The sequence below is a fragment of the Balaenoptera physalus genome (genome assembly GCF_965194825.1).
Source record: "Balaenoptera physalus genome assembly, chromosome: 5".
NCBI classification, from domain to species: domain Eukaryota; kingdom Metazoa; phylum Chordata; class Mammalia; order Artiodactyla; family Balaenopteridae; genus Balaenoptera; species Balaenoptera physalus.
Window position 1 is genome coordinate 27,560,582 of NC_138884.1, and position 24,226 is coordinate 27,584,807.

The 24,226-nt window shown below is 37.7% G+C and overlaps 1 protein-coding gene across 5 annotated transcripts in view; it reads left to right on the forward strand.

Moving 5' to 3' along the window:
- Positions 1-12,528: 12,528 nt before the first annotated feature.
- ELMOD2 (ELMO domain containing 2) overlaps positions 12,529-24,226 on the forward strand; it is a 28,327-nt gene continuing 16,629 nt past the window's right edge. The window contains exons 1-4 of one of the 5 annotated variants that reach the window (XM_082463468.1): positions 12,724-12,854; positions 13,641-13,723; positions 13,987-14,134; positions 16,061-16,089. In XM_082463468.1, coding sequence (XP_082319594.1) covers positions 13,993-14,134; positions 16,061-16,089 — 171 coding nt within the window. In that variant the 5' untranslated portion in view covers positions 12,724-12,854; positions 13,641-13,723; positions 13,987-13,992. Of the gene's footprint in view, positions 12,895-13,640; positions 13,724-13,986; positions 14,135-16,060; positions 16,090-24,226 lie in introns of those variants that run through there. The other 4 variants (XM_082463471.1, XM_082463470.1, XM_082463467.1 and 1 more) reach the window with 4 other exon arrangements.

Here is a 24,226-nt window from a genome sequence, read left to right on the forward strand (position 1 = left end):
CAACATGTGCCCCAATCATCATATTTTGTGACTCTGCACACAGAGTTTAGTTCAGCACTTGGCTCAAGATGGTCAATGAGACTCAATTATGAGACTTTCTAATATAGGTCTAGAGCTTCTAGGGCCATCTTGCCATTAGGAAGGCAACTGCCTGAGAATAAAGCCAATGCAAATGAGAGCAGAGCTAAGAGAATTTCATCTGATTTTCTGTCTGATCCAGTCATGCCTAGATCTATGTTTATCTCTGGTCATTTTAGTTGCATGAGCCAATTCATTTCTTTCATTAAGTTAGTTTGTGCTGGGGTTCCTATCACTTGTAACTGAAAGAGTTTTAACTAATACAGGGATGCTAGCAGACGAGTAGAGAACGGTAATAGGGGGTCTAGAAATAGACAACCTGAAGGTTCAGACAGGTGCAGTCAGCTCCAGAAAATAACTACCAGCAAGGCTGGTATTCTGAAATCAGATTCCAGGCCCCAGGATCGCTGAGTATGGGCATGCCGGCTGTGTCCTATAAGAGAGGCCCTGCCGAGGTGAGGGCTGAAATCAGCACTTGCCCCAGGTGCACTCTGGTGCAGGACTGTGTCTGTTCAGAGCAAGGAAGCCATCTTATACTAAATCAGACAAAAGCATCATGTAGGCTGGCTGAGTCTCACCAGCCCTGGAAGCAGTGGGACCAGGACAAGTCCCATTGAAAACTAGGAAGCAACGTAGGTGACCACAGAGGGTACCTAGAAAAGAAGCAGAAAAATTAACCTAGGTACCTGGAGTTAGCATCAGATCCTTTCCGCACCCTCTAATCTGGCACAGCTGCCTCCCACTAGCAAAATGTAATGAGAACACAGCTGGCCAGGGTGTCTGGGACAAGTAACAGACTTCTGGCTTTGATCACACCAAAGAGAGTTCAGAAGGGCATATAAAGACTGAGTGTCAGCAGATAGGAATTTTAGAAAGTCCAGGAACAAGGCAAACTAAACAGCATATTGTAAGGGACATATATAAACTGATAAAAAACTGTATTCTAAAAAGCAAAGGAACAATAAGCACATAATTCAGGGGAGTAGTAAAATCAGCAAGATGGGGTGGGAAAGGAATCCGCTTTTGGAAGCAAAGGAATTGGGTAATGTTCCAATTATTGGCAGGTTGTCAGAGGACCCAACCATGTGATTAGAGGGTTGGAACTTTCAGTCCCACCCCTCAACCTCCAGGGACGGGAGAGGGGCTGAAGATTGAGTTCAGTCACCAATGGACAATTACTTAATCAACTGTGCCTATGCAATCAAACCTCCATAAAACCCAAAAAGGACAGGGTAGGCAGAGCTTCCAGGCTGGTGAACAGGTAGAGATTCAGGAGAGTGGTGTGCCCAGGGAGGGGCGTGGAAGCTCCCAGCCCTTTCCCCATGCCTTGACCTATGCATCTCTCCCATCTGGCTGTTCCTGAGTTATATCCTTTTATTACAAACTGGTAATCTAGAAAGTAAAATTTTTCTCTGAATTCTGTGAGCCGCTCTAGCAAATTAATCAAACCCAGGGAGGGGGTCGTTAGAACCTCCGATCAATGCTGGTGGGTAAGAAGCACAGGTGACAACCTGGACTTGTGATTGGGACTTGTGAAGTGTGTGTGTGTGGTGGGAGGGTGTCAGTCTTTTAGGATCTGACGCTACCTCCAGGTGGACAGTGTCAGAAATGAGTTGAATTAGAGGTCACCCAGCTGTGTCTGAGAATTGCTTGGTGGAATTGATGGCCAGAACCGTACACATCTCCAGCACCCAAACCCTTTTTAACTGTTTCCCCTTTACAATTCCTCCTATTTGGACAAAGCACCCATTCACCTAACTGATCCAGCCAGCCCTCCACATCTTTACACTGTACTTTCAATAATGTTTCAATTACCAGTTCTGGTATCACTTTAACAACTACTTTATAGATGGTGAGGAATATGATATATCCATATTATGTTAGGATGTGAGGGGCCATTTTTGCACACTGGAATGTAGAATGCATTCTTTGGTCCAAAAAGTTATATGATAGGGAACCAAATAGCCTTTGACAGTGTTTGGGCTTTAGCCCAAGAGAGAATAAATGTCAAACTCAATCCCCTAGGGGCTGTGAATAGTAATCCTACACAGCTCACTGGCTTATATGCTTGGATCCCTGTTCCTAGGAGATTTTCCCGAATGCCATCTTTTTTTTCAAATTTAATTTAATTTATTTTTTTATACAGCAGGTTCTTATTAGTTATCTATTTTATACACATCAGTGTGTACATGTCAATCCCAATCTCCCAATTTGGCACACCCCCACTCCCACCCCCCCGCCACTTTCCCCCCTTGGTGTCCATACGTTTGTTCTCTACATCTGTGTCTCTATTTCTGCTCTGCAAACCGATTCATCTGTACCATTTTTCTAGGTTCCACATATATGCGTTAATATATGATGTTTGTTTCTCTCTTTCTGACTTACTTCACTCTGTATGACAGTCTCTAGATCCATCCACGTCTCTACAAATGACCCAATTTCTTTCCTTTTTATGGCTGAGTAATATTCCATTGTATATATATGTACCACATCTTCTTTATCCATTCGTCTGTCGATGGACATTTAGGTTGCTTCCATGTCCTGGCTATTGTAAATAGTGCTGCAATGAACATTGGGGTGCATGTGTCTTTTTGAATTATGGCTTTCTCTGGGTATATGCCCAGTAGTGGGATTGCTGGGTCATATGGTAGTTCTATTTTTACTTTTTTAAGGAACCTCCATACTGTTCTCCATAGTGGCTGTATCAATTTATGTTCCCACCAACAGTGCAAGAGGGTTCCCTTTTCTCCACACCCTCTCCAGCATTTGTTGTTTGTAGATTTTCTGATGATGCCCTTTCTAACTGGTGTGAAGTGATACCTCATTGTAGTTTTCATTTGCATTTCTCTAATAATTAGTGATGTTGAGCAGCTTTTCATGTGCTTCTTGGCCATCTGTATGTCTTCTTTGGAGAAATGTCTATTTAGGTCTTCTGCCCATTTTTGGATTGGCTTGTTTGTTTTTTTAATATTGAGCTGCATGAGCTGTTTATATATTTTGGATATTAATCCTTTGTCCGTTGATTCGTCTGCAAATATTTTCTCCCACTCGGAGGGTTGTCTTTTCGTCTTGTTTGTAGTTTCCTTTGCTGTGCAAAGGCTTTGAAGTTTCATTAGGTCCCATTTGTTTATTTTTGTTTTTATTTCCATTACTCTAGGAGGTGGATCAAAAAAGATCTTGCTGTGATTTATGTCAAAGAGTGTTCTTCCTGTGTTTTCCTCTAAGAGTTTTATAGTGTCCAGTCTTACATTTAGGTCTCGAATCCATTTTGAGTTTATTTTTGTGTATGGTGTTAAGGAGTGTTCTAATTTCATTCTTTTACATGTAGCTGTCCAGTTTTCCCAGCACCACTTATTGAAGAGACTGTCTTTTCTCCTTTGTATATCCTTGCCTCCTTTGTCATAGATTAGCTGACCATAGGTGCCTGGGTTTATCTCTGGGCTTTCTATCCTGTTCCATTGATCTATATTTCTGTTTTTGTGCCAGTACCATATTGTCTTGATTACTGTAGCTTTGTAGTATAGTCTGAAGTCAGGGAGTCTGATTCCTCCAGCTCCATTTTTTTCCTTCAAGACTGCTTTGTCTATTTGGGGTCTTTTGTGTCTCCATACAAATTTTAAGATTTTTTTGTTCTAGTTCTGTAAAAAATGCCATTGTTAATTTGATAGGGATTACATTGAATCTGTAGATTGCTTTGGGTAGTATAGTCATTTTCACAGTATTGATTCTTCCAATCCAAGAACATGGTATATCTCTCCATCTGTTGATATCATCTTTAATTTCTTTCATCAGTGTCTTATAGTTTCCTGCATACAGGTCTTTTGTCTCCCTAGGTAGGTTTATTCCTAGGTATTTTATTCTTTTGTTGCAATGGTAAATGGGAGTGTTTCCTTAATTTCTCTTTCAGATTTTTCATCATTAGTGTATAGGAATGCAAGAGATTTCTGTGCATTAATTTTGTATCCCGCAACTTTACCAAATTCATTGATTAGCTCTAGTAGTTTTCTGGTGGCATCTTTAGGATTCTCTATGTATAGTATCATGTCACCTGCAAACAGTGACAGTTTTACTTCTTCTTTTCCAATTTGGATTCCTTTTATTTCTTTTTCTTCTCTGATTGCCATGGCTAGGACTTCCAAAACTATGTTGAATAATAGTGGTGAGAGTGGACATCCTTGTCTTGTTCCTGATCTTAGAGGAAATGCTTTCAGTTTTCCACCATTGAGAATGATGTTTGCTGTGGGTTTGTCGTATATGGCCTTTATTATTATGTCATATATGGCCCAGTTTCTGGAGAGTTTTTATCATAAATGGGTGTTGAATTTTGTCGAAAGCTTTTTCTGCATCTATTGAGATGATCATATGGTTTTTATTCTTCAATTTGTTAATATGGTGTATCACATTGATTGATTTGCGTATATTGAAGAATCCTTGCATCCCTGGAGTAAATCCAACTTGATCATAGTGTATGATCCATTTAATGTGTTGTTGGATTCTGTTTGCTAGTATTTTGTTGAGGATTTTTCCCCCTATATTCATGAGTGATATTGGTCTGTAATTTTCTTTTTTGTAGTATCTTTGTCTGGTTTTGGTATCAGGGTGATGGTGGCCTCATAGAATGAGTTTGGGAGTGTTCCTTCCTCTGCAATTTTTTGGAAGAGTTTGAGAAGGATGGGTGTTAGCTCTTCTCTAAATGTTTGATAGAATTCACCTGTGAAGCCATCTGGTCCTGGACTTTTGTTTGTTGGAAGATTTTAAATCACAGTTTCAATTTCATTACTTGTGATTGGTCTGTTCATACTTTCTATTTCTTCCTGGTTCTGTCTCAGTTATACCTTTCTAAGAATTTGTCCATTTCTTCCAGGTTGTCCATTTTATTGGCATAGAGTTGCTTGTAGTAGTCTCTTAGGCTGCTTTGTATTTCTGCAGTGTCTGTTGTAACTTCTCCTTTTTCATTTCTGATTTTATTGATTTGAGTCCTCTCCCTCTTGATGAGTCTGGCTAATGGTTTATCAATTTTGTTTATCTTCTCAAAGAACCAGCTTTTAGTTTTATTGATCTTTGCTATTGTTTTCTTTGTTTCTGTTTATTTCTGCTCTGATCTTTATGATTTCTTTCCTTCTACTAACTTTAGGTTTTGTTTATTCTTCTTTCTCTAGTTCCTTTAGGTGTAAGGTTAGATTGTTTATTTGACATGTTTGTTGTTTCTTGAGGTAGGCTTGTATAGCTATAAACTTCCCTCTTAGAACTGCTTTTGCTGCATCCCATAGGTTTTGGATAGTCGTGTTTTCATTGTCATTTGTCTCTAGGTATTTTTTTATTTCCTCTTTGATTTCCTTAGTGATCTCTTGGTTATTTAGTAACGTATTGTCTAGCCTCCATGTGTTTGTGTTTTTTATGTTTTTTTCCCTGTAATTGATTTCTAATCTCATAGCACTGTGGTCAGAAAAGATGCTTGATATGATTTCAATTTTCTTAAATTTACTGAGGCTTGATTTGTGACCCAAGATGTGATCTATCCTGGAGAATGTTCTGTGTGCACTTGAGAAGAAAGTGTAATCTGCTGGTTTTGGATGGAATGTCCTATAAATATCAATTAAATCTATCTGGTCTATTGTGTCATTTAAAGCTTGTGTTTCCTTAGTAATTTTCTGTTTGGATGATCTGTCCATTGGTGTAAGTGAGGTGTTAAAGTCCCCCACTATGATTGTGTTACTGTCGATTTCCTCTTTTATAGCTGTTAGCAGTTGCCTTGTGTATTGAGGTGCTCCTATGTTGGATGCGTATGTTTATAATTGTTACATCTTCTTCTTGGATTGATCCGTTGATCATTATGTAGTGTCCTTCCTTGTCTCTTGTAACATTCTTTATTTTAAAGTCTATTTTATCTGATATGAGTATTGCTACTCCAGCTTTCTTTTGATTTCCATTTGCATGGAATATCTTTTTCCATCCCCTCACTTCCAGTCTGTATGTGTCCCTAGGCCTGAAGTGGGTCTCTTGTAGACAGCATATATATGGGTCTTGTTTCTTTGTCTATTCAGCCAGTCTGTGTGTTTTGGTTGGGGCATTTAATCCATTTACATTCAAGGTTATTATTGATATGTATGTTCCCATTACCATTTTCTTAATTGTTTTGGGTTTGTTTTGTGGGTCTTTTTCTTCTCTTGTGTTTCCCACTTAGAGAAGTTTCTTTAGCATTTGTTGTAAAGCTGGTTTGGTGGTGCTGAATTCTCTTAGCTTTTGCTTGTCTGAAAAGCTTTTGACTTCTCCATTGAATGAGATCCTTGCTGGGTAGAGTAATCTTGGTTGTAGGTTTATCTCTTTCATCACTTTAAGTATATCCTGCCACTCCCTTCTGGCCTGCAGAGTTTCCGCTACAAAATCAGCTGATAACTTTATGGGTAATCCTTTGTATGTTATTTTTTGTTTTTCCCTTCCTGATTTTAATATTTTTTCTTTGAATTTAATTTTTGTTAGTTTGATTAATATGTGTCTTGCTGTGTTTTTCCTAGGGTTTATCCGGTATGGGACTCTCTGTGCTTCCTGGACTTGGGTGACTATTTCCGTTCCCATTTTAAGGAAGTTTTCAACTATAATCTCTTCAAATATTTTCTCAGACCCTTTCTTTTTGTCTTCTTTTTCTGGGACCCCTATAATTCGAATGTTGGTGCATTTAGTGTTGTCCCAGTGGTCTCTGAGATTGTCTTCAATTCTTTTCACTTTATTCTGCTCCTCCGCAGTTATTTCCACCATTTTGTCTTCCAGCTCACTTATTTGTTCTTCTGCCTCAGTTATTCTGCTATTGATTCCTTCTAGTGTATTTTTTATTTCATTTATTGTGTTGTTCATCTGTTTCTTCTTTTGTTCTTCTAGATCTTTGTTAAACATTTCTTGTATTTTCTCAATCCATGCCTCCACTTTATTTCCGAGATTCTGGATCATCTTTACTATTGTTACTCTGAATTCTTTTTCAGGTAGATTGCCTATTTCCTCTTCATTTATTTGGTCTTGTAGGTTTTTACCTTTCTCCTTCATCTGTGACATATTTTTTTGCTGTCTCATTTTTTTTTTTCTTTTAATGAGTGGGATTGTGTTCCTGTCTTACCAGTTGTTTGGCCTGAGGCTTCCAACACTGGGGTTTGTAGGCTATTGGGTAGAGCTGGGTTTTGGTGCTGAGATGAGGAACTCTGTGAGACCTCACTCCAATGAATATTCCCTGGGGTCTGAGGTTCTCTGTTAATCCAGTGGTTTGGACTCAGAGCTCCCACCGCAGGATCTTCGGCCCGACCCTGGGTTCGTGAACCAAGGTCCCGCAAGCCGCCGGTTCACTTTGGGGTTCCTCCCCTCTCCTTGGGCTTCAGAGTCTCCCACCAGCGGCCATCAGCCACCCTAGTTGTGGGGAGATGCTAACTCCATGTCTTTCCACACAGCCATCTTGACTTCGCCTCTCATCAGGAACCTTTTGAGTCCCAAAATCCCAGTGGTCGCCACGAGGTGGCAGTGTTATATTTCATTCAAAGCCTCCAATTTGCATGTATTGTGGTGTCAGAAACTTGTAAAATTATGTATGAATGTGTGAGAATCGTAGGGTCTCAGCAGCGTCCTTGGGCCACTACCCATTACATATTTTTCATAGCTTGACAAATATTCCTGTAAGGTGTTGTGTCTCCTTTTTATTGACAGAGTCCTGGAGGGAGAGTAATTTATTGTTTACCATTTATAAAACACCTCTGGTGGCCCAAAGTTATTTTTAGAAATTTCACTGATTTCACTAAGCTCTAAATCTTTTTTATTTAATCTACCATCTTCTTTATTTTCCAAGCATTGTTTTGCTTACCAATGTGTGTGTGTCCTATTTTTTTATTAATTTTTATTGGAGTATAATTGCTTTACAATGTTGTGTTAGTTCGTGCTGTACAGCATAGTGAATCAGTTATACGTATACAGATATCCCTTCATATATACACTACTATGTATAAAATAGGTAACTAATGGGAACCTACTCTATAGCACAGGGAACTCTACTCAATGCTCTGTGGTGACCTAAATGGGAAGGAGGCCTAAAAAATAAGCTTTAAATCTTAACTAGATTGATTCAGCTAGTCATACGTGCCATGACAGCTCTCAAATCTCCTGAGTTTCTCCTTCCAAGGTGGGGAATGATCATAAGGTAATCAGTATAATGAATTAATTTTGATGGTGATCATGTCTAAGTCCACTCTCACCAAATTGTAGCAGTGAGCTGGAGAGGTCAGATGTCCTTGGAGAAGGACCATAAATATATTACACATTCCTTCTCATGCACAAGCAAACCAATCTCACTCTGAGAGTGAGATCAAGAAGATAGCATAGCTGAAAAGGGAACCCTCCCACACTGTTGGTGGAAATGTTAATTGGTGCAGCCACTATGCAAAACAGTCTGGAAGTACCTTAAAAAACTAAAAATAGTACCATATGATCCAGCAATTCCACTCCTGGACATATATCCAGAAAAGTCAGGAAAAAAAAGTTACACGCACCCCAATGTTCATAGCAGCACTATTTACAATTATCAAGACATGGAAGTAACCTAATGTCCAATGACAGATGAATGGATAAAGAAGATATGGCACATATAGACAATGGAATATGACTCAGCCATAAAAAAGAATGAACTAATGCCATCTGCAGCAACATGGATGGACCTAGAGATGATCACACTAAGTGAAGTAAATCAGACAGAGAAAGACAAATATCATATGATATCACTTATATGTGGAATCTAAAAAAAAAATACAAATCAACTTAGTTGCAAAACAGAAACAAACTCACAGACATAGAAGACAAATTTATGTTTACCAAAGGGAAAAGGGGAGGGGGAATAAATGAGGAGTCAGGGATTAATAGATACATACCACTATATATAAAATAGATAAACAACAAGGATTTACTGTATAGCCCATGGAACCATATTGAATAATAACCTATAATGGAAAAGACTCTGAAGCTGTACACCTGAAACTAACACCATATTGTAAATCAACTATAGTTAAGTAAATTTTAAAAAAAGAAGAAGGTAGCATAGGTGAATCTATCACAAAAGCAGCTTGTTTAGCTTGTTGAACGTTAGCTTGTTGAACGTCTTAGGCAGTTTCTACAGTGCTTGGCAGAACAGACACTAATTTAAGTCATGGTAACTACCTTGTTCAAATCATGATGGCTAACACTTACTCCCATGGGTCTTTTCTCCTGGGCCACAGAGGATTAATAGAAAGCATTAGTGGAGATTCTGCTCCCATTGTTTCCTAATGCGAGGTGAGATTTCCTGTGTCCTTCCCCAATCTGACACTGCCTGATATTTACTCCAAAGGAAGGTCTGAGCAATTTTCAGGGCTCCCATTTTGCGTGTCTAATTAAAAATCCATAAAGGGCAGACTTCTCTGTCTCTTAAAAGATATTTGGCTTTAAGCTGGTAGTGACAAGGAACTTCATCACATCCACTGTAATTACAGATTCAGATAGAAGGAGGCACTGGGTAATTCCTACTTTCTTATTTCTCCAGCTTCAGCTTCTTCATGATTCTGGTGCTGCCTACCATAACATTTTCATTTGCTCCAAACTTCAATTTTCATACCTTAATATTGCCCTTCCATCCCCCTGATGATATTATGGTACATTTTGCATCATCGTTAGATAATCCCCCAGAGGTTTTCCACTGTCCTCTGCCGCTCAACATAAACTATATCATACAATCTTGGACCTCCTAACGGGTCAATTGACGATTTCTTGACCCTCAAGTTAGTTGTCCTTTTCTACCACAACCCTAATGATGAATTTAAATAACTCCCCTGTGCTAAATCCACCTTATTACCCTATTTCAGCATCCTTAGCCCTAAACTCATCCAGGCTGGGATAATTGGAACAGATCTGATAGATTAACTTAGGTGAGGCCGACACAGGAGCCTGAATAGTTTTCCCTGCTCCCAACTATTGTTTATGTGCCACCAAACCCTCTGTAGGGAATCTGTCAAAATTCTTGCTTCTTTACTCCCCCTCACCCTTTGTTTTTTAAAAACAATCATATAAATAGTTCTACCTGATTCAATGGTTATTTCCTTTGTTCTGGTTAATATCTTCCCACCAGCCCATTAGCTTAATTTTGCATAGCTTAAATTTTCTTTTCATTGGTAAACCACATTACTAGTAGCTGTGAGAACAAATTTGCCTTGGCATTCTGTGTATTTCCTTGTCCTTCCATTAAAAAAAATTATATGGGGAATCCATACACGAGGGGTTCCCCCTAAGCACAGTGTCTAACTTAGTTTCAGGAAAGTGCAACACAAATCATCATAAAACCAGTCAGGGTTGCCACTGCCCATAACATTTTTAATGCTTCCGCAGAAGTAATCCATTTCACTGTTAGTGAAAGGAGTATACAGTTTTCCTTCTCAGTATAAACTCGCTGCATTCCAGACTTCACACACTCCAAAAGAGGGCTTGATATTTTACTTGGGTCCTCCATGGATCAAACCCCAAACACTGTAACAAATTGTTGATTAACAGTCATACCAAACAACTCTTTCCATTAAGCAGTTTCTAAAATCAACAGAGCCTTTGTTGTTTAGTCTGAGAATCCAAGAAAAGCAGAGATTCCTCAGTACTACATAAAAATATAACTAAACTCCATTACACCATAGCCTCTTTCTTCCATGTAGGTGTAACTGATAAGGCCTGGTAGAAGCACACAATTTAGTTCAGAGACCTAAGTAGGTCCCACTTTTTCCTTGAAGCCAGAATTCTAATCTTAGGATCTAACCACCATTTAGCCAGCCACAAAGAAGAAAGCCAATAAAATGAGAAAGATAGAAGGCCAATCTTCCCTGAGGCACAGGACTGGTTTATTGTATCTGCTAGTTATATGCAAATGAATTCGTGGAAGAGAGGAGAGGAAATCATATGCACATGGCATTTTAATAGACAGTGATCCTGCTTCCAGTAAATGCAGTTCAACCAACTTCTCAGGTTCTGACCAAACAGGTGAGCATTCTCCTCTCTTGGAGAGAAACACGGATAGAAGTGGGCCAACAGGCAGCATGGAGACCAGCAGAAGGGTTCCTCTCTGCACCACCCCCCCCCAGCTGTCAGTGTAGCACATTGAAAAGGTAAAAGGATTTTATAATTGTACTACAGAATTATCTCACTTTCTATTCTATGAAGGTTTTGTGTAATAATAGACACCTGAAATATAGGTTTGTTTCTAGTTCTTAATTTGCCAATTTGGCTGTGTAATTTGCCTTTCTGAATCTTTTTATGTACAACAAAAAATATTCATTGAGATGATCTTTAAGTTCCTTTCAAGATCCGAGTCTGTTTTATTATTATAGTATATGTCCAGATTTCATTACCAAGTTAGTTGCTTCTGTGGGACAGGGATGATGGCTTACGCACCCTTCACATGTCTAGCGTTTTACAATTAGCACCTTTTAAAAAAATGTTGGTTGAGGTGTGGAAAAGTGTGTACTGCTTCTTCAGTTTGTGCTAACAAGGGGATGGAGGGGGTATATATATATATTTGCATAGAATGTCCCTGAAGGTACAAACAAGCAACTAATACTAGTTGCTTTCGAGAAACGGGGCTGAGGGACCAGGAGTTGTGCATGGGTGGGTGGAAGTTATTTTTCAGTGTAAATTGTCCTTTGTACTTGTATTTTACTCTCCCCTTGTTCTTTCTCCTCCAGGCCTACTGCCCTTCTTGCTATTCCTCCACCTTATGAAGTATGTCTTTGCACTTGCCTTTCTAGTGTCTGGAATACTCTTCCTCCAGATACTCTCACTCCCTTACTTCATTCCGAACACTGGTCAAATGTCACCTTAACACGGAGACTCCCCTGTCTACACTGTATGTAGAAACTCTCCCTCCCTTCCCTAATACCCCTTTAGTACCACTTGACATACTAAATATTTGCATTTATTTAATGTATGACTCCCTCTTAGAACACTGCCTGGTGCATCAACGGCCAATCAACAGATACTTGAATTAATGAATGTACTGTTTGAGGTTGGATTTTTTTTAAAAAATCATGTGCATAAGTTACTTTTTCAAGAAAAAACCAGCTAAGGAATAAATGTTCCATGTACTATTAGATGTTTATCATTACAGGACAAAGTCTAAACTTCTTTACTCAACGTACAGGGCTCTCCGTATCTGCCACGTAGTAGCCATGGGCAAGTCATTCAACATAAATTCTGTTTCCTCATCCATAAAGTGGGACTGTTACTAATTACTTCACAGAATTAAGATTAAATGCAGGTGAAAGCGCTTTTGTAACCTTGGCGGTATGATAGTTACACAAAGCACATCGCTTCTCCCGTGCTTGGAATCTAGGAGTAGTACACCGTTTCAGCTTGCGCAAAAGACCTGAAATTTAAGGCGAGAAAAATCTACGGAGCCGCTCCGCCAAAGACCGATCTTTGGCGCGGGGCGTGCCTCAAGGTAGTGGTTGCCAGGGAAACCGTCGGGCGTCCCTAGAATCCGAGCACGCGCGGCGGGGCAGCCCAGCTCGACATCCTTTCAGAGATAGCGATTGGTGGAGCTCGGGCCAATCGGAGAGGGCGGCGGGGCGGGGCCGGGCAGTGTGCCGGGGAAGGCGTTCCCGCCGCTTCGCTCCCCGACTTCCGGGTCGCGGTGTTTGCAGGGAGCGTACCGCGAGTAGCGTCGTTTCCGTTGCCGGCAGTTTGCAGTCGGGGAAACCGAGGCAGCTCCTGCTCCTCCTAGTTCTTCCCGTTCCCGTGAGGTGGCTGCTGTTTCTTTTCCTCTCGCCTGGTGCAGCTTGGGTGCGGCTGCGCTGAAGGCGCGCGAGCCCCGCGGTGTCCTACAGAAAGTCCCGCGGGGCTGCCGGGCCGGCGGGGCTTTGTGCGAGCGGTTCCCTCCCACTCGCGGGCAGGGCGCGAGCTGGGCTCAGCCAGGCTCCGGGAGGGGGGCTCGGCGGCGCAGCGGCTCCCCGAGGGCTGGGGAGCTCAGGCGCCGTGAGGCTGGCGGTCCCTCCGCTTGGCAGTTCGGCTTCTTTTGTCCTGATGAGCGCGGACCAGATGGATTCCTTTTTAAATCACAGTTCAGCCCGTCTCTGTGCACTGATTCTGCACTGACCTGCGGGGATCTCGAATTTGACAGTCCCTCGGGAGATGATCTATCTGTGGGAATGTTTAAGGCAGGAAAGAGATGAGCATTTTTGTTTTTAAGTAACTCCTCCTGACTTTCATTTCCCCGACCCCGCTTCATTTAGGAGCCGAAGATTTTTCTTATGGCATAAAGATTCAGTTTTATCGAGGGTGTAGTCTATTACTCTTCTTAGTATTTCTGCCCTTCACCTGTTGAATGGAAAATCAACAATTAGCCAGGGTGTGATCTACTCCGTGTTCAGTTTGTGTACTTCATTTGTAAGCCATATGTAGTGTTTTTATTTGCTGCCATCACCTGACTGGGGGACAGCTGTAACTGAGATTATCCACAGGGGTTAAGAAGACATTCCTTATACAGACAATTCTGATATATGGTATATTTGATTTAATTGTTGCTTTAGGTGGGGTCCTTTTGTTCTTGAACTGTTGAGCCCTGTTCTCAAAGAATAAGAAATTAAATAGTGAACTGAGAGCTTGAATCTAAGTAAGTAGTTTGATTTTTACAGTTAATTGTTTAAAATGATAAATTAACCATTTGGCCAGCATCATTTAGTTAATCTAAGTGGTATATATTACACCTGGCATTGTTTTCTTAGATGCCTAAACACTACTACAAAATAGACACAATGGAACAACATTATATCTATTAATACAATTTGGGATTTGATGAGTTGGGTAAACTAATTTTTTCTCTTTTTCTAAATCCAATTTAAGGCCGTTAAACCTGTCATATATTTCCTTCTCCAGGAAAAAATGTTTATTTCTTTGTGGGAGTTCTTCTATGGGCACTTCTTTCGATTTTGGATGAAATGGCTCTTACGACAGATGACTGGAAAATGTGAATTGCAGCGAATTTTTGATACCTATGTAGGTGCACAAAGGACACACAGGATAGGTAATGTTTTTCGGAAAAGGGTAATTAAAAACGAATAAAAATTTAACTCTGCATGAATATTTTTCTCAGTACCGATAGTGACAATAGCGCTTGCGTATCACGATCAAGTCACTTAATCTCAGTTTCATGATCTTTGAAATCTCACTTTGAATCCTTCCAGCGCTAAAACTGATTCTATAGAAAAATAAACTATTATTTAATTCTGCATCTGTGCAAAGAATTACCTTCTCTGGCTCCTGAAATTCATCAGTTTTATCTTAGATTATGGTTGCAGCCTACTTTCTAGAGAAAAATCTCTATTCTATAAGCCCTTTGAAATTTTCACTTCAGTGAAGGAGATCCATTTTTATATTCAGCATCCTTCAATCTTTTAATCTCTTATGCAGTTCATGAAAGAATAATAACAGGCATCTAGTGATCCCTAGGAAAGATTATTAGATTAAAAATCTGCACTGTCCCATACTGTAGCCAATAGCCACATGTGGCTATTGAACACTTGAAATATGATTAGTCTGAATTGAATGTGCAGAACTAGAAAATATACTCTGGATTTCAAAGGCTTTATATGAATGTAAAGGTATCTCATTAATAATTGTTTATATTCATTGTAGAAATGATAATATTTTGGATCTATTGGGTTAAAATATATTAACATTACTTTTATCTGTTTCTTTTACTCTAATATGGCTACTAGAAAATGTTAAGGTACATGTGTGGTTTGCATTTGGGCTTGCATTATATTTCTATTGAACAGTGCTGCTCTAGTACCTTCTAAAATTGATCAGCTTTCAATACTTACTTGAAAATATGGCTTTAAATTAGAACGCAGATGAGTGAGAAATACGATCGAGGTCATTTCTCTTTGGCCAGAGTGAGGCAGACCAGGGATGGGCTGCAATTCATGTTCACTGTGTCAGATGGAAAATCATGACTTAACCACAACGTCTTTTGTGTTGAACAAGTGTGCTTCAACCAAGAAATCCACCCCTGTAAGATTTGAGGAGTGGGTGTTAGTAGCCAAGACAACAGGGGAAGAATGGCAGAGTAAGGAGAGAGTGAGCCTCAGGGCAGCTAGATGATTGAAGTTTAATTACTTCCCTAGATTTTTCACAACTTTGTAGCTGACTTAAATTATTGCCTGCTCTTTTGATTTGCCCTTTTGACTGCTCTGAGAAGAGCAAAGTACCTCTTGATAAGAACTCTTAGTAGTATTGATTGGTTTTTTATATTATGGGGGAAGAACATTTTAAGACTTTATTTTGCAGCAAGAACATTTTTCTTGAAGTTTTCAAATTGCTGAGAAAAGGAGACTGTTTACTATTTGCCAGAAAAATTTGTAAATAGACCAGTAAAAAACGTTCTTGTGATTCTTGAAGCAGAAAGCAAGAACGAAAAAGCTGTTTTGCTTTTCGTCTGGTTAGAGAATGGTTGTCCAGATAATCTAAAGTCTTCCTTTTTGCCCCTTTGTTGTATGTTTTGTTTGCTAGCTCTTCAAATCTAAACGCTTACTTCATAAGGCTAACACATGAAAAGGTAGTTTAGAGCACTCGCACTGTATTCTTAAGATGAGTCTCACTGTATTCTTAAGATGAGTTTCTGGAACCCAAGCTATTCTGAGGCAGCTGTGGATGAATTTGCAGCAGTTAGTAGACACTTGGGGGTCCGCACAGAAACAGATGATTCTGGGGAAATTAGGTTGGTCTTAACCTCTTTGGCTCTGGTATGTGTGTTGGGTTGAGAATTTTGGAATCATACTGTAAGGATAAAATTTTTAAATGTTTGCTATGTTATTCATGTAGAAATTATATCTTCTGGAACTATTAAAGTAATTTATTACTGGCTTGATATTTATACTATTTGTGTGCGGAGTAATTCACAAACAGCATTTAAGTAATAATATTCTTTTTTTTTTTTTTTTCATTTTAGAAAATTCCTTGACATACTCCAAGAATAAGGTAGGATCATATCAAGGTGATAATTCTAGACAACTTAACTTGGAGATACTTTTTCTTTAAAAGAATGCCTCAATTTTAGAGTGAATTATTTTTAATGTCCTACTAGAAGAGTCTTTGCTGTAAAGAGTATTGAGTGAAATTTTCCCACCTTAGAAGAAATATTCTATTTTTTAAAACCTTTTTTCTCTGTGTGTGTGTATGTTTGTGTGCACTACTCGTGCACAAAGAAGGTATTTGAATAATTTTTTCTGTTCTGAGGTTTTGCTTGTTTATTTTACCTCAAAACTTGATAGCTTTTGGGAAAGCAGGGTCTTAGGGGGAAAACTTTCTCATAGACTGTGCCCTTAGGATAGGTTTGGATAGTTATAGAAAATCTGGGTCATGTACATTTTGATCCAAAATAAGTCATACCTCATACTGTTTATTAGTCAGCTGCTGCTGTGTAACAAACTTATAAAATCTCTGGGCATAGGTTTATTATATAAATGCATTATAAGTAAATGCATTATTTATTTCTTGCTCATGTGTCTGTGGGCCAACTGGAAAGGCTTTTCTTCAAGCTGGTGCCAAGTTCAGGTCTGTTGCAGTTGTCTTATTGTGGGACCTAGGTTGAAAAGGTACCTGGGAAATATTCTTCTCACAGTTGATCATTGAACGTCCTGTCACAGAGACGTATTTTAAGTTTTCTTGTGTCATGTCCATTAATATCCTTAAAGTAAGTTACATGGCCAAGCCCAAGTCAAGGGGTGGAAAAATACATTATGCCCACCATGAGGCCATGTTAGGCATGTGGGTATATAATTCAATTACACAGGAGTGAAAAACAGGGACCAATAATATAGTCTACATATGCTTCCCTATAGTGTTTCGCAATTTTTTTTCTATATATATAGATTATTTGGTGTGGCAAAGTTAGAGTATGGAACATGTAGACCATTGTTTGAAATCCCGTGGTAGATCACAGCCAACATTAAACAACAACAACAAAAGGAATGGAATAGAAAATAATTAGAAAACAGTGGTTGTAGTAAGGTTAAATATGGTTTCATGAAAATTTACTTTTAGTTATCTGTGTGTGCATCTATATCTGTTTTAGATATCCGTATATATGTTTGTATTTGGTCATGATGTACAATGTGGATCGAGAATATAGGGTCAAAAATTGTTGATTTGCTACTGTCTAGTGATATTGATATGAGTTACTGATTCATGCTGGAAAGAAAATGGGCACTGCTGAATATTGCAAGCATATCTGTTAACTTTTGGAGAGTGACCTATAAAATAGGTGCTTTACTGATTTAGTTAGTCTTTTATTTATGAGTGGTCAATATGGGAATAACTCATATACGTGAATGAATACCGGGGAGGGGAGAAGAGTCTAGAGTCCTACCCCTTTGTTTAGAATACTATAAAGTGATTAATTTTCTTTTTTTTTAAATGAGACTGTAGGGATCTAGAAAGTTAACAAGTTGCTTGTTCTAAAAATTTGTTTATACCTATCCACCCGTATAGTTCCATTAATTGAAACTTAGGATGCAATTTCACAAAGTAGCAATATCATAAATTGTAGATGAACCTCTGGAGGGGTTCTGGAACTGGTAACTCACTTTCACATCTATCTGTGTAACCATCATTACCAAAATGGATTGTAATGACATTTTTGGTTGTAAAATTTACTAATGGGATTTTATATGTGGTAAAATTACCCCAAACTTAAGTGGGACTGCACACAAGATGATACTTTTTAAGAACTCTAGTGCCTTGGTCAAATCCTTGAGCGAAGATTTGAATGATTGCCATATGTTCAACATTCCACCAGGGTCTTTGGGATATAAAAAAAAAAAAAAAGACTGAAATCTAATGTAATTAAAAACAGGCATTTAGAGACGGAAGAGGTAAATGTGGGCTGAAGTGTTTGGAGGCTTTAAGGTAGTGGTTACAAGTTAAAGAAAATTAAATGTTCATTCTTTTATCTCATTTACTGGCAAAGTTCACTTGAAAAGTAAACATTAAAATTGTATTCTTATAATTTTATTATTTAACAATATAAATTGCTAATTGTGTTTTGGAGGGCATACTAAAAAGGAATAGTCAACAAATGGGTAGTTAAATACTTACTGAATTAAATCACAGGAGCTTTGCTTTCTTGCAGTTTTAAATCTAAGGTAAACTTGTCAATAAGCTAATGGAGGAAGTCTCATCAGTTTAAATATACAATTTATGGTGTGTATTGTGTCTCATTTGTATATTTCATTTACTTTGTAGAGTAAAATTGAATTCTGATTGTGATATTTCTATTAACCCGCTCTACTTTTATATTCCTATGAAAAAAATCTGAGTTCAGATTCTGATTGTATCACTTCCTAGTTGTTTGTGCAAGTTACTCATTTTCTCATTGTAAAAGGAGGTATTAATATCCACATGGTTGTTTCAGGATTAGAAATATTATTATTATGAAAGCAGCCTAAGAGAATACCCCGTACCTGATAGGTATCACTAATATTATGTTAGTGATGATGGGATTAAACCAACATACACTACAAAATTTTTAGAAGTTTAAAATATGCATGAAAACCTCTTAGTTATTTAAATACTTAACATTACCAATGATTGCTGTGAATAAAAGTGATTTTAATCTATTAAGGCCAGTTCCCTAAAGCAGTGATAGTGTGGTCCTATTGGGTTGTGAACTGTTCTGTAGTGGAAATTCTTTCTTTCCTCCTTAAAAATTGAGTCTCATTTGCTTGTATTTTAGATTAGGACCAACCAGTTATCAATTATATATTAAGGATTACTAAAACTTTGGGATTTATAAATGAAAATGAAAACCTTTTTAGAACTTGAGTCTAGTTCAGTATTCTGCTAAGAGGTCTGGCTGCTATTCAATGCATGGTAATGTTGCAGAGCTCCACTGTACTTATGCATATATGGGTATTTGAAAAATTTGAAATTTAGGGAAAGAACACTTTGTCAGTCTAATCGTGTTTTTGATTGGCTGTTGTTTGGTTAGAGCTGCTGTCTTAGCTCTTAAATAGTAATGATAACATTCTAGCTATTGAATGATAAATTAGTTTTATAGCATCAGTTTACTTGTCTGTGCATTGATGGTATAGTAATGCACATTTGCATATTTTTTGGTCTCTAATTTTCCAAAATTAGACTTTAAGTACCTAACCTTTAAGTATATAACCACATAGGCATTGTGGTTCAAAAATGAAACATTCACACTCTGTGGTTACACTAACACAAATGTATATATAATTTCCCCAGATTTGCTTGCATGGTGAAACTCACTGTTGATGTTTGTTGGCTATAAATATAATTTGGCTAGTCATATAATTTGTAACTTACCATCAAGGTAGGTGTAATAAAAAAGACTAGATTACTTTTATGTTTATTGAATGTTATTTTGTAATAAAATCATATGCATAAGCATATATTATTTTCTTACAAAATATATGGTAAGTGATTTGTATATGTTGCTTTCTTGTTGTTTAGTATCACCGCTACTTTTTCTTTAGCTCTAAAGTAAACATCATTGGGAAAAGGGTCTTTGGATATACGTAGTTTTAGGTTGAAAGAGAAAGTTTTAGAGTTGCTGACTTAAGAAATTCTTTAAGTCCTGTATATTCCAGTATTGAGTAAACCTTCATGAGCTCCATGAGAGCTTAGATAATGTTGGGATACATGAGAACTTAGAAAATGTAATGGGTTACATTTCTCCTCCATCCAGCTGTTATTTTGTTTTTGATTAGGAACCGAAGACCTACCAAAAGGTTAGAGAAATAAGCCAGAGATTGACAGATGGATAAAAAATCAAGACCCAACAAACTGAATGTTATTTCAAGAAGCATACTCTAAACATAAAGTCACAAACAAATAGAAAGTAAAAGCGTATACCTTGCAAACAGTAAGCATAAAAAAGCTTTTGTGGCTTTCTTTTAGAAAATATAAACCTGGAGTGTTACTGGAGACTAAATCTTTTTTTTTTTGGTAATTATAAAAGGGCTAATTTATCAAGAAAACATAACAGTATTAAACGTGTATACATTTACTAACAAAGCTGCCAAATACTTGAAGCCAAAATAGACACAGCTAGATGGAGAAATATATGAACCCACAATTGTAGCTGGAAACTTTACTGCATTCTCTCAATAAATGATAGTACAACAAGAAGAAAAAATTCAGAAGGCTCTATACAATTTGAACAATACGATTAACCATCTTGACCTAATTGGCATTTATAGAGTGCTACACCCAACAAGTGCAAAATACATATTCCCAAGTACACATGGAACAGTCATATAGATATATCATATACTGGGCCTTTTAAGTCTCAGTAAGTTTCAGAGGACTGAATGCATACAGAGTATGTTTTCTGTCTCCAACAGCATTAAGTTAGAAATAAGGGGAGTTCCTTGGTGGTGCAGTGGTTAAGAATCCGCCCACCAATGCAGGCGACACAGGTTCGGTCCCTGGTCTGGGAAGATCTCACATGCCACGGAGCAGCTAAGCCTGTGTGCCACAACTACTGAGCCCACGTGCCACAACCACTGGAGCCCACATGCCACAACTACTGAATCCCATGCACCTAGAGTCTGTGCTATGCAACAAGAGAAGCCACTGCAACGAGAAGCCCATGCACCACAACGAAGAGTAGCCCCCGCTCGCTGCAACTAGAGAAAGCCCATGAGCAGCAACGAAGACCCAACACAGCCAAAAAAATAAATTAATTAATTTAAATAAAAGAAATAAGTAAAATATAACATCTAGAAAATCCCCAAATATCTGGAAATTAAGAATCTGAGTAACCCATGGATCACAGAAGTACTCACAAGGGAGATTTAAAAAGAGAATTGAAGTGAATGGTAATGAAAACACAACATATCAGAATTTGTGGAGTACACCCAAAGCAGTGTTTAAAGGCCTGAAATCAGTGAGCTATGCTTATACCTTAAGAAACTAGAAGAGAGAAAATTAAACCCAAAGTAAATAAAAGAAAGGATATAATGAAAATAAGAAAAAATTAACAAAATAGTAAACAGATAAAAATAGGAAATATCACCAAGCTCAAAAGTTGATTCTTTGAAAAAATTAGTAATATTAATAGCCCTCTAGCAACACTGATCAAGAAAGAGAGAAAACCCAAATTGCCCATATCAGGAATGATAGAGGGGGCATCACCACAGCCTGTAGTCACTTAAGTATAAGGAGGTGCTATGGACAACTTGATGCCAATGAAGTCTATAGCTTAGATGAAAGACAAAGTGCTTGAAAAACACAGTTTAGCAAAACTAACACAAAGAAATAATTGAAATAGCCATATACCTAATAAATGGAATCTGTAATTTAAACATTTTGCACAAAAAAATCTTCCAATATTAGCTTCACTAGTGAACTCTTATCAAACATTTAAGAAGAAAAAATAATACTGCTATTATATAAGCTCCTAGAAAATCGAGTAGAAAGAAACACATTTTATGAGGCCAGTATAATCCTGATATTAAAACCAGACAAGGACACTGTAATAAATGAAAATTACAAATCAATATCCTTCCTGAATATAGATATAAAAATTCTTCATTAGCAAATTGATCCCAGTAATATATAAAAAAAAATATGTCATGACTACATTTTCAAAATCAATGAGTGTAACTTACCACATTAACAAAGTAAATTAGAAAAATAAGATCATTTGAGTAGATACTGAAAAACTGTTTTGGCAGAACTCAATACCCATTCATGGTCAAAAACACTCAACTAACTAGGAGTAAAAGGAACTTCCTCCTCCTATTAAAGGCCATCTATGAAAACCCTGCAGCTAGCATGACAGGTATACACCACTGAAATATTGAATGCTCTCCACACTCAGTTCGGAACAAGGCAAGGATGTTTACTCTCCTTTTATTCGGCATTGTGCTAAAGGTCCTAGGCAGTGTAGTAAGGGAAGGAAAAGAAATGTAAGACATAATGATTGAAAAGAAAGAAATAAACTGTCTTTATTAACAGATGACATAGTTTGTGAGTATAGAAAATCCTAAGAAATCTATAAAAATTACCAGCATTATTGATAAATGAATTTAGCAATGTCGTAGGACACAGTATGTCCCCGTATGTTAAGAGCAAACTTTTGGAAAACAAAAAAAAACAGTTCCACTTACAGTAGCATCCAGAAACGTAAAATACTCAGGGATAAATGTAACGAAAGCTATGCGAGACGTCTGCATTACAACTCCTTTTCCTGAGAAAACTTAAAATGGAAAGATACACTGTGTTCATCACTTGGGAGAGTCAGTATTCTTAAGATGCTGATCCCCACAGCGACCTATGGATTCAATGCAATTCCAGTCAAAATCCCAGCAAGCTATTTTTGAAGGGAGTGGCAAGCTCATTTAAAGTTTATACAGAATTTTAAGGAAACTAGTATAGCCCAAATAATCTTCTAAAAGAACAAAGAAGATTTATACTGACTTCAGGACTTTCTAGGCAAATAGATAAATATAACAGATGAGAGAACAGAAATAGACCATATATAATTTTTAACAAGGATGCTAAAGCAATTCAGTGAGGACAGGCAAGCATTGGAAAACCAATAAAGAGTGCTGGAACAACTGGATATCCAAATTGGGGGAGGGGAGGCTCCTATCTCCCTCTACACGTGAAAATTAATTTGATATGGACTTTAGACCTATGTTTAAACCAAAACTTTAAGGCTTCTCAAAGATAGCATAGGAGAATATACATCTACCATGGGTTAAGCAAAAATGTCTTTTAGAGAAGACACAGCGTTACCATTTAAATAAAAAATAGAAAAATTGGACTGCATCAAAATAAAAACTACTTATCAGAGACACCTTTAAGAAATGAATTGGCAAGACAAAATATTTGCAGCACATATATCTGATTAGGGACTTATATCTCGCAAAGAACTTTTAGAACTCAGTAATAAAAAGACAACACAATTTTTAAAAGGACAAGAGCCTCGAATAGTCACTTCACAAAGACAAAAAATATTCATAGTAGTCTAAAATTGGAAGCAATGCAAATACCCATCACCGGGAGAATGAGTAAGCAAATTGAGGTGTATTCATACAATGGAATACTACTCAACAATTGGAAGGAACAAATTACTGATGAAAGCAAGAATGTGGATGAATTCTAGAAACGTTATGTTGAGCAAAAGAAGGCAGACACAGAAGAGTACATACTTTATGATTCCATTTATATGCACACCACAAAGTTATGGTGATAGAAAGCAGAACAGTGGGTGCTTGTTGGGGGAGGGATTGATTGGGAAGGGGCATGAGGGAACTTTATGCAGTGATGGAAATGTTCTATATTTTGATAAGGACGTGGATTATTTGGGTATGTGCATTTGTCAAAACTGGTCAAACTGAATATGTAACACCCATTCCTTTCATTGTATTTAAATTAACCTCAATTTAAAGAAAAGTAATGGAATAGCTGTACATGACTTTTACTGAAACAGTTGCCTTTCTTAAGGTTTTCATCTGTCAAATATCTCCGTTCGATAATTATATGTCTGTTATCTCTTCTATACAGGATATGAAAAAATGAGTTAGATACAGTCTCTGTCCTCAGAGAATTTTCCACTTAATATATAAAAATAACTATACTATAGAAAGTGATAAGAGTCACAGAAAGGTTACAGGTACATTATTATGCAGATTCCAAGAGAGGAGAGGTTACTTCCACTTGAATAGAATCAGGGAAAGCTTCCTGGATCTGGTATGTGAGCTAGCTTAGCAATGGGAAGAATTGATAGGTCTAGAGATTGGGAAAAGGATCATTCCAGAAGAAAGGCCCAGGATATGCAGAAGCATAAGTCCAAGTATGATTAGATTATTTTGTCTGGAGTATAGGGAATATCAGATGGAATTTTGATAGTAGCTTAAAGAGGGATAAGAGTTAAAGAAACCTTTTAAGGGTAAAGAAGGCCTGAACTTGCTTATTTCTTGAGAGGAAGGATCCAGTGGACATTTATAAGACATATTATTTAAGAAATCTGTTTTATATGCATAGAAAAAAAGACTGGAAGGATATCTGCTCATCTGTTACCAGTGGCTATCTCTGGTGGTAGGATTGACAAGATTATTTGACTTTTCTTCTGTTTGCT